The sequence below is a fragment of the Gastrolobium bilobum genome, unplaced genomic scaffold, assembly GCF_033153095.1.
Source record: "Gastrolobium bilobum isolate Gb01-03AN ecotype WA unplaced genomic scaffold, APGP_CSIRO_Gbil_v1 utg10291, whole genome shotgun sequence".
NCBI classification, from domain to species: Eukaryota; Viridiplantae; Streptophyta; class Magnoliopsida; order Fabales; family Fabaceae; genus Gastrolobium; species Gastrolobium bilobum.
The window spans coordinates 5,004-19,040 of record NW_026895626.1 but is presented as its reverse complement, the minus strand read 5'-3'; the positions used below and the strand labels follow the sequence as shown (position 1 = coordinate 19,040).

Here is a 14,037-nt window from a genome sequence, read left to right as displayed (position 1 = left end):
TGTAAATCAGCATTACGACAACATTTTAGCAAGATATTCAATTATTGTAACTTTTACAGCATAAAACTCTAATTTCCATGCAATTCACAACATTTATCAATCATAATTAAGCCTAAAAACATGGTAAACCAAGAGTTTATCAATAACTAGGGCATTCATGTACTATATATACAGAGGCACCAAGCCCAGGTATGATCATCTTTCCATCAATACTTGAACCCTTTGAATACTTATTGACTTGAAAGTACTAGCTCCAACCTCAAACCTATCGCGAAGCATCTCTCCAGTTGGACATACATCCACCAGCAACCTATTAGCTAAAGCCCAATCCTTGCGAAGCAGACTCAACAATGTGTGATCTAGCCATATAGTTATTGGACTGATTATTGGCGCCGTATGTGGGAAAGATAAATTTTGACTACAACACCAAAACAAATAAAAACCATGGTTGACACCAGGAACAATATGACAAAATCTCAAAACAAATATAGAAACCAAACCCGCCAAGCTTCCTAAAGGAGAACAACTTCATTTGTTCCCCCAACTTCTCCCCCACGACTTGACAAACCCTCATATCAATAGATTTCTTAACTACAAATCCTCGAAGTCTTGAAATAACAAGGCCGGAGGCTTGAAGATCAGCAGAAAGAATTACTATAGCTTAAAAAGCTAAAACAACATGCCAAAAATGATAGGCAGTCAAATCTGGCAGAATGGTCAGATGAAAATATCCAGTGACATTAGGAGCCTGCCCAATCTCCGAGGTAAGGCAAATAGAAACAACATGACAACCCACATCCACATAATAGCCAAGTTACTAACCACCACGTAGACCAAAACTCCCACCCGACCAAAAACTATTTCTAAAGTAGCCCACACATTCACCTCATGGACCTACCCATACCCAAAGACGTAAAAATCTACACTAACAAATATAATGACAAAGGTGAACCTTTGGAACACCTAGAACAATTTCAAACCAATATGATGGCATAAGATATCCTTGATGTCGTTAGTTACTTTTTATTCCCTACCACCTTGAAGGAAGTAGCTCGAAGGTGGTACTCATCCTTGCCTCCAAATTTAGTCCATAATTGGGAAGATCTCTTCAACCAATTCTTGGTTTGATTCGCCACAAGCAAGACACAATATAAATCCACTCATGCCTTAAAAGTAGTTAGACAAGGATCTCGCGAATCTCTGGGGGATTAATTGAACATATTCTTTGATTAAGCTCTCTTGGTAAGGGACCTAGACCTATAAGTCTCGTTGCATATCATCACGAATGGTCCTTAATACGGATTGTTTTCTACTTTTTTGATAAAACAAAAGCCAAAGAATGTTGAAGAACTAAAGGCGAGATCAAAAAAATACAGGCCAAAAACAAGAAATGGGTGAACACAAGAAAGATTTCATAAGGAGATTCAAAGATCCAAGAAATGGCTCGGACTAATTGATCTGCGATATGCAATGTTACATTGCACTGACACCCTGGAAACTTACACAAGTTGTGTGGACAATGCATTGTTGCATCGTGTACGACCATGAAGCACGGATATGTGAATTTTTTTTTCGAACGTATCGGACACACATCCAATATGGATACGTTTTGGATACTCATTTTGGCGTATCAGATGGGTCAAATACGGTCAAATGACACTTGTATAAATTTTTAAAAATTGAAGGGTATTTTTTGGCCCAAAAATACCCTAAATCGATCGAATCTGAGAGCTCACTTAAAGTTCCACTCACCTCCATTGTTTGGTTCGCCGTCGTTCTTCTTCCTCCTCCACTATTGGTTTGCCATTGTCATTTCTCTATTCCTCCTCCACCATTTCGTTTGTCGTCGTTCTTTCTTCCTCCTTTGCTGTCAGTCACTGTTCCTCCTCCATCGTTTCATTCACCGTCGTTCTTTCTTCCTCCTTTGTTGTTGATCGTTGTTCCTCCTCCACCGTTTCGTTCCCCGTCGTTCTTTCTTCCTCCTTTGCTGTCAGTTGCTATTCTTCCTCCCTCTGAAGACTGAAATGAATCTGTCCTTTTTTAAATTTAATATCATTTTTATTTTTATTTTGTATTATGTAAATTTTTTTTACATAAATTTGCATTTTTATATCTTATAACCAAGTACTAGTCGTTTTTGGCTTTTTGCTTCTGTACGACTATGAGAATTGAAAAATAATCATTTTAACTTCTGTTTAAAAGCAATTTGAATTTTTTATTATTACAACAGAAAGGTAAAGTTTGAGAGAAAGAAAACTAATTTCAGTGGAATTGGAAAAAGGACTAAATGTGTCTTATTCTCTTTAACCCACGTAGACAGTAATATTTATAAGACATATAGGTTTACACAAACTATACAACAGTGATCTTTAACTAATAGTTACAAATAAATATAATATTTAATACTCCCCCTCAAGATGGATAGTGGATATCTAACACTGCCATCTTGGACAAAAGAGGAAAAAGAAGTGAAGCAGGTAAAGCTTTAGTAAAACAAGTCTGCAAGTTGATTATGAGATCGTATTGGCATTAATCTGATACGCCCTGAAGTAACATGCTCCCTAACAAAATGACAATCAATCTCTATGTGTTTTGTCCTCTCATGAAAAATAGGATCAGAAGCAATGTGCACAGCTGATTGATTATCATAAAACAATAAGGCTGGAGAAGTATGTCTGAAACCAAGATCAACTAATTACTACGATAACTAGCACACTTCAGCAGTTGTGACAGCCATGGCCCTATATTCAGCATCAGCAGAACTTCTTGAAACAATGGTTTGCTTCTTAGCTCGCCATCAAATCAGTGAATTGCCAAGAAAAATACAAAAACCAGTCACTGACTTTCTAGAATCATGACAAGCTCCCCAATCAGCATCACTAAAGGCTTTCAACTGCAATGACGATGAAGGGGGAAAGAGAAGTGCTTGACCTGAGTGAGCTTTAATATACCTGAGAAGCTCGTGAACTGCATTTAAATGTGGAGTACGTGGTTGAGAAACAAACTGACTTAATTTATGGATTGCATATGTGATGTCAGGCCTTGACAAAGTCATGACAAAGTCAAATATAGTAATTTTCCAATCAACCTTCTATACTGCGAAGCATCTTGCAAAGGATCACCATCTAAACTATTTAGCACCAATTTTGGATCCATAAGAACAGTTGCAGGCTTGGCAGCAAGGAAGCCAGTCTCTTCTAATAATTGCAAAGTATAATGACATTGAGAGAGGACTATTCCTTTCTTTGCACGAGCTATTTCCAGCCCTAAGAAATACTTAAGACAACCCAAGTTTTTAAGTTTAAATTGAGTTTGTAGAAAGGATTTAATGGCCAGAATGTTGTTAGAAGAACGACTTGCCAATATTATATCATCTATATATACCAAAAGTGCAAGAAAAGTGTCACTTGAACCCTTGGTGAATAGTGAATAATCTGATTTTGACTGTGTGAACCCATGAGAAATTAGAGCAGTAGAAAGCTTAGAATGCCATTGACTAGAGGCTTGTTTTAAACCATAAATGGCTTTATGCAGTTTGGTTACAACCTTAGATTCTTTGGAAAATTGTCCATAATTGTAACCAAGAGAGAGTTGCATATAAACTTCTTCAAAAAGATCTCCATTTAAAAGAGTATTGTTGACGTCAAGTTGATGAAGATGCTAATTTTGAGAAGCAGCAACAGCTAGCAAAGTTTTCACTGTGACTATCTTATGATTTACAATAGTTGAGGTATTTATCAATTTTTGTATTTATAATCTATTATTTGTGTTTATGATTTTTCTTTTATTATATTTTGTTAATGTGTAATATACTTTGTATTAAAAATATTATTTAATACTAAGACATATCAGATTGTATTGAAATATTAGTATTTTTGAAGTAACGTATCAGACACACATATCGAAAACATGTCAAAAATGCCGTGTCGACATCAGTACTTCAGGAGTATACGATATATAGCTGTAATGTGTTGCCTTGACCAGTCACTACATTTTGTCAGCCTACTTACTAAGTCACCTCATGTGAGCACCCAAATAGATTTCTTACCACTTTATAAGTACATAGGCATAAACCCTCAAATACACAATCTTATTTCATTTTACATACTCAATCTCATTCCCTTATTAACTTGAGCGTTCGAGTCCTTAAGGGGGCGTTTGGTTTCATGCTTTTTGAGATTTTCCTAGGTAAATGAAGTTTGGTTTTTAGAAAATCAATGTTTGGTTCAACAGCTTTTGACCAAAACCCATCTATGTGAAATGCATGACTTTTTGAAAAAGATAGTAATTTGCACTGTTTAGAAACCCGATTTGAGGGTGGTTTTTTGAGAAAACTCGGGTAAAGCACTGTTGACACACTTTTTATCATACATTTCCCTGGTAAAATTTTGTCAAACAAAACTACTTTTTTTTAACTTCCCCATCTATTCAACTTTCCCTATGGATACCTAGTAATTATATTTCTCTAGTATTCTTAAAATTTATCTTCAACCAAACGCCCTCTAAGGGTGCATCATAACTTTCTATCTATTGGAACACGCACAGGAGCTACCATCAACGATCCTCAATCACCAAAAGAAGAAGGCTCCAACGCAACATCACAACCTATTCAACTAAATCAAACGTATAATGTATAAATATAATTCATATCATGTATAAAATTTTTTATTTAATTTTTATGGTAATATGAAAAGCATATGTAAAACTTTAATAAAATATCATAAATTAGTCTTATACACTTTATTTATAATTTCTTAAAGAAACAGTGCAAGTTAAAAAATTACACAATTTAAGTGGTTCTTAACGAGTCTAAGCTGAAAGTAACATCAAGTGATAGTGATAGTCGTTGATTTGATTTTGATTCAACAATAATAAAATTGATAATAAGAGATACTAAGAAAAAAAGATAGTAAATATAACATTTCTCATAATAATAACAATAGTTTTTTTTTAATATATCCACTTATTCATCAATTAACCAATTAGTCCAATTCGAACATGGTTGAATCCATTGTAAGGTGCGAATCTTCTATACATTAGTATTATTGAGATATGAAAATATTTATACTTACTCTTTTAAAGATTTTAGATATTAATTTAGTCACTCAATATTTAAAATGGATATCAATTTATTTTTGGGATAAATTATTCTACCAACCATTTTTTCTGCCTACCACCCTTCAACACCGTTAGATCAAAATCTCAACTACATTTCTCATTTCTCTCTCCTATTGAGATTCTGATATAGCAGTATTGAAGGGTGGTAGGCACAGGTAGACAAAAAATGGTAAGTAAAATAACCTATCCCTTTATTTTTTGTGAAAATAATTATATATCAATTTAATCTTTAAAACTAACAACTATTTTGACTAAATGTTGCAATTTGAACATTAATATTAGTGGAGCAAAAACAGTAGCTAGCACTTTCCTTTCCTATGAACAGATAATGGGTAAACTTGGAGTCACATTGAGGTCCCACGGCGTGAATATCGGAATAATAAAAAAGCATTCCCCATTTTCATTTTCTTCAGTAACAAAAAAATGGAGGGGCAACAATGGTGGAGGCTCAGATTCTCCTTCAGGAACGCAACCATGGTGGTTTGTTTTATCAACATAATCACTGCAATCTTCTTGCTTCATGGCTTTCTTACTTCTGCATACACCCGCAACAAACTCTCCACTGTTACCTCTAACTCAGGCTAGTCCTCTTCTCTCTTTCATGTCAAATTGGGCTCTCTCTTGTGTAATTTTTGGACTCTATGAGTTGAAATGGATCATGGGTATTTGATATTTTCGTTGATCATGTCTTGAAGTTGTGATTTTTTTGGTAAAGGTTATGGCTTTTTGTGTTTTTAGATTAAGGGGGAAGAGGGGTTTAATTTGTTTGTTTTTATGTTTTTGACTTTATTCTTTCTGTTTGTTTGTTTTTTTTTTTTTTTTTTTTTGTGTGTGGATAGATTGGAATTTGGGATATTCTTTTAATTTTTAATTTTTTTTTATAAAAATGTTATTTTTGGGTGGTTTGGGAATCTTTATTGGAATTATGAAATTGAATTGGCTTGGATGTGTACTTTATTGATGTAATGATACAATCAGAAGATGAATTTCTTGGCAAGTGGTTGTCATATTTTATTTGCTTGTGGTCTACAATAATATGTGAGTTATTACTCCATATTTTACTTGGATTAGCTTTGTGTTGTGATCCTTAAGTAATGAAGTTTGAGCTTGTGGCTAGTGTCTGTATTTTTTGACGAGGGTTTAGATCATAATGGTGAAGTAAAAACAAGATTGCTGAATGATTATAAGGATGCTAAGAAAACAATACCATCTTACAAAAGGTGTAACTTGCAAAATATGCGTTAGGATTCTTTTAATGTGCTGCTAGCTCCAAACCAGAACTTGCCTTTCTTTTCTTGTTGTAATCCTCAAATTGGTTTTCGGAACTCATCCAAATTTTATGGAGAACTCCAATGCTCTACATGAATATTGAAGATTATTCCACATATTCTTCGCTGCCTCATAATGCCAAGAAAAATGGTTAATAGATTTGCAGCTTCTACATACATTAGATGCAGGTATGAAGTATATAAAATTATTATACTTATGCATTGAAAATGGGAAAGCAGAAAACTTGGTCAGTCTATAAAGTTTTGGTTTATTGATCCATCTAAACTTTGTCATCAGAATGCTACTGAAGCACTCATTGTCCAGCTTTCTACTTGACTTGAGAGAACCTTCACAGGCAATTCTACTTAGGAGCTCTGTTAATAAAATAGTTGTTGTCATTCATCCCAAAATCTCAAGTCATTAGGTGTAGGCAAAGGAAATTCTCCCTAACGAGAAGCCCTTTGGGCTTGAAGTGCAGCGAAGCACAAGCCCATTGTCCACCTTGTGAAGAATTTGTATTGAATTATGAAGAATGGGGGCATCAAATATTTAACTGAAGACATGGTTGGTTAAAGAGGCTTTGATACCATGTCAAGTAACCAATCAATCCCAAAAGCTTTATTTGTTATGTGCAGGATCAAGACTTGATTTTCATCTTCAACATTAATTAAATTGAGAGAAAGAAGAATGAAAACATTCTAATTTTTAACTTTAGACACCACAGGCATCCTATAAATGACACTGATTCTACTTATGAAATGCCCATAATAGACTGATATACTATGAAGTATTTGTTAAACTTGCTTTTATGATATGTTCTTGATTTTAAATTGCAGCTCAACTCAATTACATTAAGGAATCTGAAGAGATTCGTCTTGCCATGCTACCATTGGAACTGATAAAAAGAGTGAGTTTGGATTTGGTTTTTTGTGCACTCTATTTGTTATGACTCTGGTAAAATATTTTTGTTGAACGTGGTTGATGCCCAAGATGCCAATAGTATGTCTTAGAAAGGGACAAATAATTTTTTGTTGAAAACAATTCGTGTATTTTGCTGACAAACAACGGTTTATTTCCGTAATTTCTAGAACAAACGTAAAACTTTATTGTGAGTTTCAGTTCATCCTCTAGTTGGAAGACTAGGATGGTCATTTTTCAAATTATTCACACACAAAGCCTTTTCCCTATGCTCATTTTTATGTACAGTATTTTATTCTAACGACTTGCATGCCCTATCTGTCTCTGTCTGTCTCTCTCAAGTTAACTGAATTAATATATGCTTTCTTAAACTCATTTTTCTTGTACAGTGCTGAAATTTTTATTGTTTCAGCCAAATCCCTCAGTTTTTTTCTTGATTGTGATGTCAAGTGATGATAAATGGATGAGAGTTTGAAAGAATTTATTACCATGACATATTAGTGACAGTATATTGCAGTTCATCCACTTCATATCTCTGAATTGTCTAAAACCTGTATTTTTTTCCTGGGCATACTCTGATGAGAGGAATGGAAATTGTAAATTTTTTCTGCAGCTGGTGATATGAATAAAACATGCAACCATCACTGATATGTCGCATCATCTCCATTGTAATCAGATACTCAATCTCATTTGCTTTAAATTGCCAAGAGTCTGCATTCAAAAGTTAAACATGGTAACTGGGTTGAGTATTGGAATTAAAAAATGATAACAACATAATTTAGCCTTGTTTCTTCAATATGGCTTTAAATTCACACATAAGGAATCACTCTCCCATCCTTAATTTTCCCCTTTTGCATGATAAGTTGTTGTAAATATTAGTGATTTAGCTGATTATTATTATTATTTGTTGTATTGGGCCAAGCCCATTAGGTCAAGGATTAGGTCTTTTATTCTTTATAAATAGAGACCTCTCTGGACAGATTATACACACAAATTAATAATATATTTCTGATTACCCTTTTCAAGTTGGTATCAGAGCTCTCGATCTTGAGGGCTCTGCTTCTGCGCCTACGAAACCTTGTTCGTCTCTCGCTGCCATAAGCCGCCATCAGAAAAAAAATTTCGGGGACCTCTTGGACCGAGAACATCTCTGTTTCTTTTTATTTTTCTTCTTTACACAACAGAAGATCACTGTTCCAACTCAGAACCTGTTTCACGCATCACGTTCCAACCTGTTTCACGTTTCACGTCAAACTCAGAACCTGTTTCTCACGATTTGGACATTTTTCCGGTCGATTTTTTGCTCCGACCAGCCACAGACCCAGCCGCACCTGCCGGACGCCGCCGCCCTGAAAAGCCCAAGGTCACCGGACGTCAGACGCGCCTCCCTTCTCCCTGCGCGTGAAACCCACGCGCCGCCAGCTTCTCCGGCGCGTGGAGGAGGTTCTGGTGGTCGGATCACTGCAGTCTTGATCGTCTCTCCAAGGCGGTTCTGGATCTGTGCTTACCTCTTTGATCGGACGTCGTTTGGTAATTTTTCGTGATTTTTGGCTTCTTGGTACTATTCTTTGAGTATTTTTTTTTTGCAGTATGGCCGCTTCCGACACTGAGTCAACTCTAAACACATCTGAAAAAAATTCTACCCCATCTGCGGTGACCCCTCTTGGTCACAATGATCTTCCAAGGTTACATCAGAGTTATCGATTTGACGGATCAAATTATTTGTCTTGGTCTCAGCTCATTCGTACTACCATCAAGAGTCGCAATAAGATTGCTCATCTTGATGGCCCTGCTCCTGCTGCCACGGATCCTGGTTTTGCTGTCTGGGATAATGAGGATTCTCTTATCATGACTTGGTTGTGGAATTCGATGACTCTTGAAGTGGGTCGTCACTGTATGTTCCTCTTCTGCTATGGAGATTTGGGAAACTGTCCGCTCCACTTATTCCTTGAAACAGGATATGGCTGCGCGCTATGAATTGCGCAATAAAATATTCACTACAAAACAAGATTCTTTATCCGTGACTGAGTACTATGGCACCTTGAAGGAGTTATGGACTGAACTTGATCAATTTTAGAGTTTGAAGATGAAATGTACTGCAGATGCTACTGCTTTAGCCAAGGAGGTGGAAAATGAGCGTATTTTTGATTTTCTTGCTGGTTTGAATTCTGAGTATGATCCTATTCGGGTTCAAATACTTGGCAAAGAAACTTTTCCATCCCTTTCTGCTGTTTTCAATACTGTTCGGGGAGAGGAGAATCGTCGGGGTGTTATGATGAACCCTGATAAATCTGCCATGTTATCATCAAATGATGGTGCTACTTCTAAACCCACTGATGGGTCTGCTATGATTTCAACAAAAATGGATGGTTCTACTTACAAGAGTTCCTTTCCAAAATATTCTGATGGAGCATCTTCTAGACCTAAGAAAGATGATCGCTGGTGTTCTTATTGTAAAAGAACAGGTCATATCAAGGATCTATGCTATCGCCTCCATGGAAAACAAACTGTCTTAGAAAAGATGGCAAAGATGCGTGGTCAAGCGCATTTTACTTCTTCTGATATAGCTCTTGCACCTAATGAGACCCAACCTGCATTTCGTCCAGATGAGTTGGAACGACTTCGGACCATACTTGATTCTCTGAGTAAGCCATCTGGTACTAGTGATTTGGCTATGACTGGTATGAGCTCCAAAATTTCTTCTTTTCTTACTTCATGTATTGATTTTAAACATTCTTGAGTTGTTGATTCTGGTGCTACTGATCATATGGCTTGTTGTGCTGACCCCTTTGTTTCTTAACCCTACCATTGGCACTCATACGATAGCCGTAGCTGATGGCTCACATACATTAGTTGCGGGTTCTGGTAACATAAAATTATAGCCTTCCTTACATCTCAAAGATGCTCTTCATGTCCCTAAACTTTCTACTAATCTTCTTTCTATTCATAAAATCACAAAAGATTTAAATTGCACTGTAACCTTCTTTCCTACTCATTGTGTTTTTCAGGATCTCGCCACGGGGAAGACGATTGGGGGTGCTAAAGAGCAAGGTGGGCTGTACTATCTGGTGTCACAATCTCCTGCAACTCATGTTAAGGATCACATCTTGCTGTCACATGGCCAGTCAACTGCTGATTCTCTGATTTGGCTTCATCATAAGCGTTTGGGACATCCTCCGTTTAGTTTACTCAAGTCTTTATTTCCGTCTTTGTTTTTGTCTAAGTCTGTTGAGTCTTTTCATTGTGACGTTTGTGAGTTTGCTAAGCATCATCGTGTGTCTTTCCCTTCTAGTAGTACTAAAAGTGTTGAGCCTTTTGATCTTATTCATTCTGATGTTTGGGGTTCTTCTAAGGTCCCTCATTCTTCTGGAAATAAATGGTTTGTTTCTTTTATTGATGATTGCACTCGTGTAACTTGGGTTTACTTAATGCGTGAAAAGTCTGAGGTATCACAACTGTTCTTTCAATTTTATAAAATGATTGAGACACAATTTTGTAAAAAAATCAAAAGACTAAGGACAGATAATGGTACTGAATATGTCAATCACTCTTTTTCCCAATTTATACAAAATCAAGGTATGATTCATGAACTTACTTGTGTAGACACCCCTCAACAAAATGGGGTTGCTGAAAGAAAAAATCGTCACCTTCTTGAAGTTGCTCGTGCCTTACTGTTTCAAACACATGTACCCAAATGCTATTGGGGAGATGCCATTCTTACTGCAGTGTTCTTGATCAATCGTCTACCCACTCGGGTTCTCGATCATGTAAGTCCTATTCACTCCATGACTTCTTTTTTTTGTAAAGAATATTGGGATACACCACCCTAAAAGCTAGCTCAAAGGGTGGGAGTGCCCAAGGCCTTATAAAGGCCACATTAGTTGCACATACAACCATTGTGGGACTATATATCTCAACACGCCCCCTCACACAAGAGCCCATTGGGCTTGAAGAGTGGACAATGCAACAGGCCCAACCTACCTGTGCTAAGAAACGCCACAAGAGAAAGTGGTGGGCGGCGAGGCTCTGATACCATGTAAAGAACCTTGGGATACACTACCCCAAAAATTTCTGATTACCCTTTTCAAGTTAAGTCTTGGATTTTACCTTGAAAAGTGGGCCATACTAGCACCTAAGTTTGCGGATGTAGTTTACTTTTACTGCAATCATCTCTTTAGAGTGTGAGCTTTAGTCATACATATCTGAAAATTTAACTTCTTATATTAGCAAAGAAACTTTTTAAACTTATTGGTGAGCCAAAATTTGTTTCTCAACTATCACAGGAATGTCCTTGTCTGTCTTCTTCTTCTTGAGAGGGTAAGGTGGGGCCAGGGCTTCTGTATAGACTAGTGGTTCAACTTCTGATTTATTATTATTATTATTAAGAGGGTGAGCCTGGAGTAGTGGTAAAGCTGCTCCTTTGTGACTGAAAGGTTACGGGTTCGAATCCAGGAAACAACCTCTTTGCAAATATACAAGTATAAAGCTGCGTATAAGGATTGCTCTCACCCTGATAGAGACCTCTACTCAAAATAAGGAACAATCAACCAGTAACAGAGACTTTTGGCCTGAAAAACATCAGATTTTCATATAATCCTCAAGAGACAATTACAATAACAGGAAAACAGAGACAATTTCAAAAACAAGAAAATTACAATGAACTTGGAAACAAGATAACTATACAAGAAAATAAAGGATAGCATGAAACCAACTGGAGAGGCCTCACTCTTTCCCAATGTTTCCACTCCAATATTCCAGATTCTAGATGACTCCACCATGCTACCTTCCCTGTATATAACTAACTCAAGGTCACCTTGCATTCTATTCTGTTACGGGGTAATTTGGGAAACTCCTAGCTGATGTGGCAACAGTTGTGTATTAGTTAAATACCCTTAAGGGGGTGGTATCGTATCACACCCCTACCCTCGCTAATTGGGGTTTAGTGGGGAGTGGTTTTATTTTTATTATTATTATTATTATTATTATTATTATTTTATTTTATTTTATTTTTTTGGACATGGAATACATTTTTCTGTGAATCTGAGTGTCTTCCATTTTTAGGTGAGGGAGATTGAGCAGCAGGTATACACTGAACCAGAAACAGCCAAGAAGAAAGACACAAAGCAGACTGCTGCAGTGGATCTTTCTAAAAGGTTAAAGGATTTCCGGTCCTTGAATGATGCTGCCAGCGTGAAAGGTTTCTCTTTTTTCTCCCTACAAATCTGTCTTAATCATAACTCTCTTTTATGTGCAAATACACAAGCAACAAACACAGAAAATGTGCATGCTCATCACTTCCCTGTTGTCAGAGAAAATATTTTATTCAGGAAGTTTTTTCCATGGAACATTGCTTAATTATTATTCCAATTCCATCATATTTAGATTATCACAGTGATATAGCATCATGACATATTGTAGTAATATTGAACAATAGTAGCCATCTTAGGTGAGGATCTTTCATTATTCTCATTTTTTATTATTGTATTTTATTGTGTGTATATATATATATATATATATATATATATATATATATATATATATATATATATATATATAATATGTGTAATAAAATGTTTGTAATAGGGTTATGATTTGTGTTTAAAGGCGTCTAGGATTAGCATTAATAAATTCTATGAAGGTTTGTACTTATTTATTAAATAAATGCTCATTTCTATGGGCGGTTCCAACATATTTAGCTCATTTTTCTTGTTGTAATGTCTTAGCTACACTATGTCTGAAGCCTAGGATCCGCCCTACAACAGATCTACATCTTCTGCCAGGCATAATTTGAAGATTCCAATTTCTAAATCCTAACTCTATTGACCCCAAAACCTGTGGCCTTGCTTCTGGCACAATTGCATAATATGACCCAATATGTTACTTGAAATTGGGGAATTGTGTGTTAAGTATGATCACACAAGGGTTATATTTATAATAATAAGATACATGGGCTTGGGCCCTATTTACATGATGTTCGGACAAACTACCACAACTTAATATATACGTTCTAACAATGTTGTTCCTTATATAGGTCTTCATGCCATCTTGTTTCCCACTGTAATAATGGTCTTTTAACATTGACTCACTTGAGCCTGCAAGTGTTTTCTGCCACCTACATATTTAAAACCAATTCCAATGAAATGTACATGTCATTGATATTGAAGTTCTCCTTTGTGTTCAATTGTATTAATCTTTCTATGACCTTCACTTAACTCATACCAAAATTAAAACTACCAACCCTGAACTGACATTTTTTAACTGTGTTCTATAGCTGATTTATACAAAACAAATTATTATTTTCTCAATATATAATTTGTTCTTCTCCTTTCTAAGGACTTGCTTTTTGATGGGAATGAAAAAGGAGTTAGTTAGTTAGTTAGGGAATTCTTCTAGAATATTCTTAGAGGATAGGATAAAAGGGAGGGGGAATGGGTGGAGTGAGGTATGCATGTATTGAATGAATATTGGGGATCTTTTGGAGCCTAGGGTTGTTGGTCTTATGGGTGAACTAGGGATCTTTTGGTGTATTAGTGTTTGTAAGGAGCTTGTCTCCATTACTGTTTCCTTCAATTTACAGTCGGCAAAATTAGGATCCATAAATTTGGTATCAGAGCATCTTCGATTTGGCGGTGTTTCTGGTCCAAATCATTGTGAAGGTGAAGACCATAAGAGATCTTGAAACATGGAAGAAGGCCAGCACATCAGAGGTCATGGAGGTGATACTGAAGATGA

General features: G+C 36.1%; 2 protein-coding genes across 2 annotated transcripts; one reads left to right on the top strand and one right to left on the bottom strand.

Annotated features, from left to right (window-relative positions):
* Nucleotides 1–2,707: 2,707 nt before the first annotated feature.
* On the bottom strand, nucleotides 2,708–3,055 carry LOC133285109 (uncharacterized mitochondrial protein AtMg00240-like). Its single transcript, XM_061482286.1, has 2 exons — nucleotides 2,833–3,055; nucleotides 2,708–2,790 (listed from the first exon to the last, which is right to left on the bottom strand). Exons 1-2 carry the CDS (start codon nucleotides 3,053–3,055, stop codon nucleotides 2,708–2,710), a joined length of 306 nt encoding a protein of 101 aa, XP_061338270.1.
* Nucleotides 3,056–5,438: 2,383 nt separating this feature from the next.
* LOC133285069 (uncharacterized) lies at nucleotides 5,439–12,502 on the top strand (the record flags this gene model as incomplete). Its single annotated transcript, XM_061482226.1, has 3 exons — nucleotides 5,439–5,698; nucleotides 7,224–7,294; nucleotides 12,367–12,502. Coding segments are annotated over exons 1-3 (364 nt in total), but the record flags the coding sequence as incomplete, so codon positions are not given.
* Nucleotides 12,503–14,037: the final 1,535 nt, after the last annotated feature.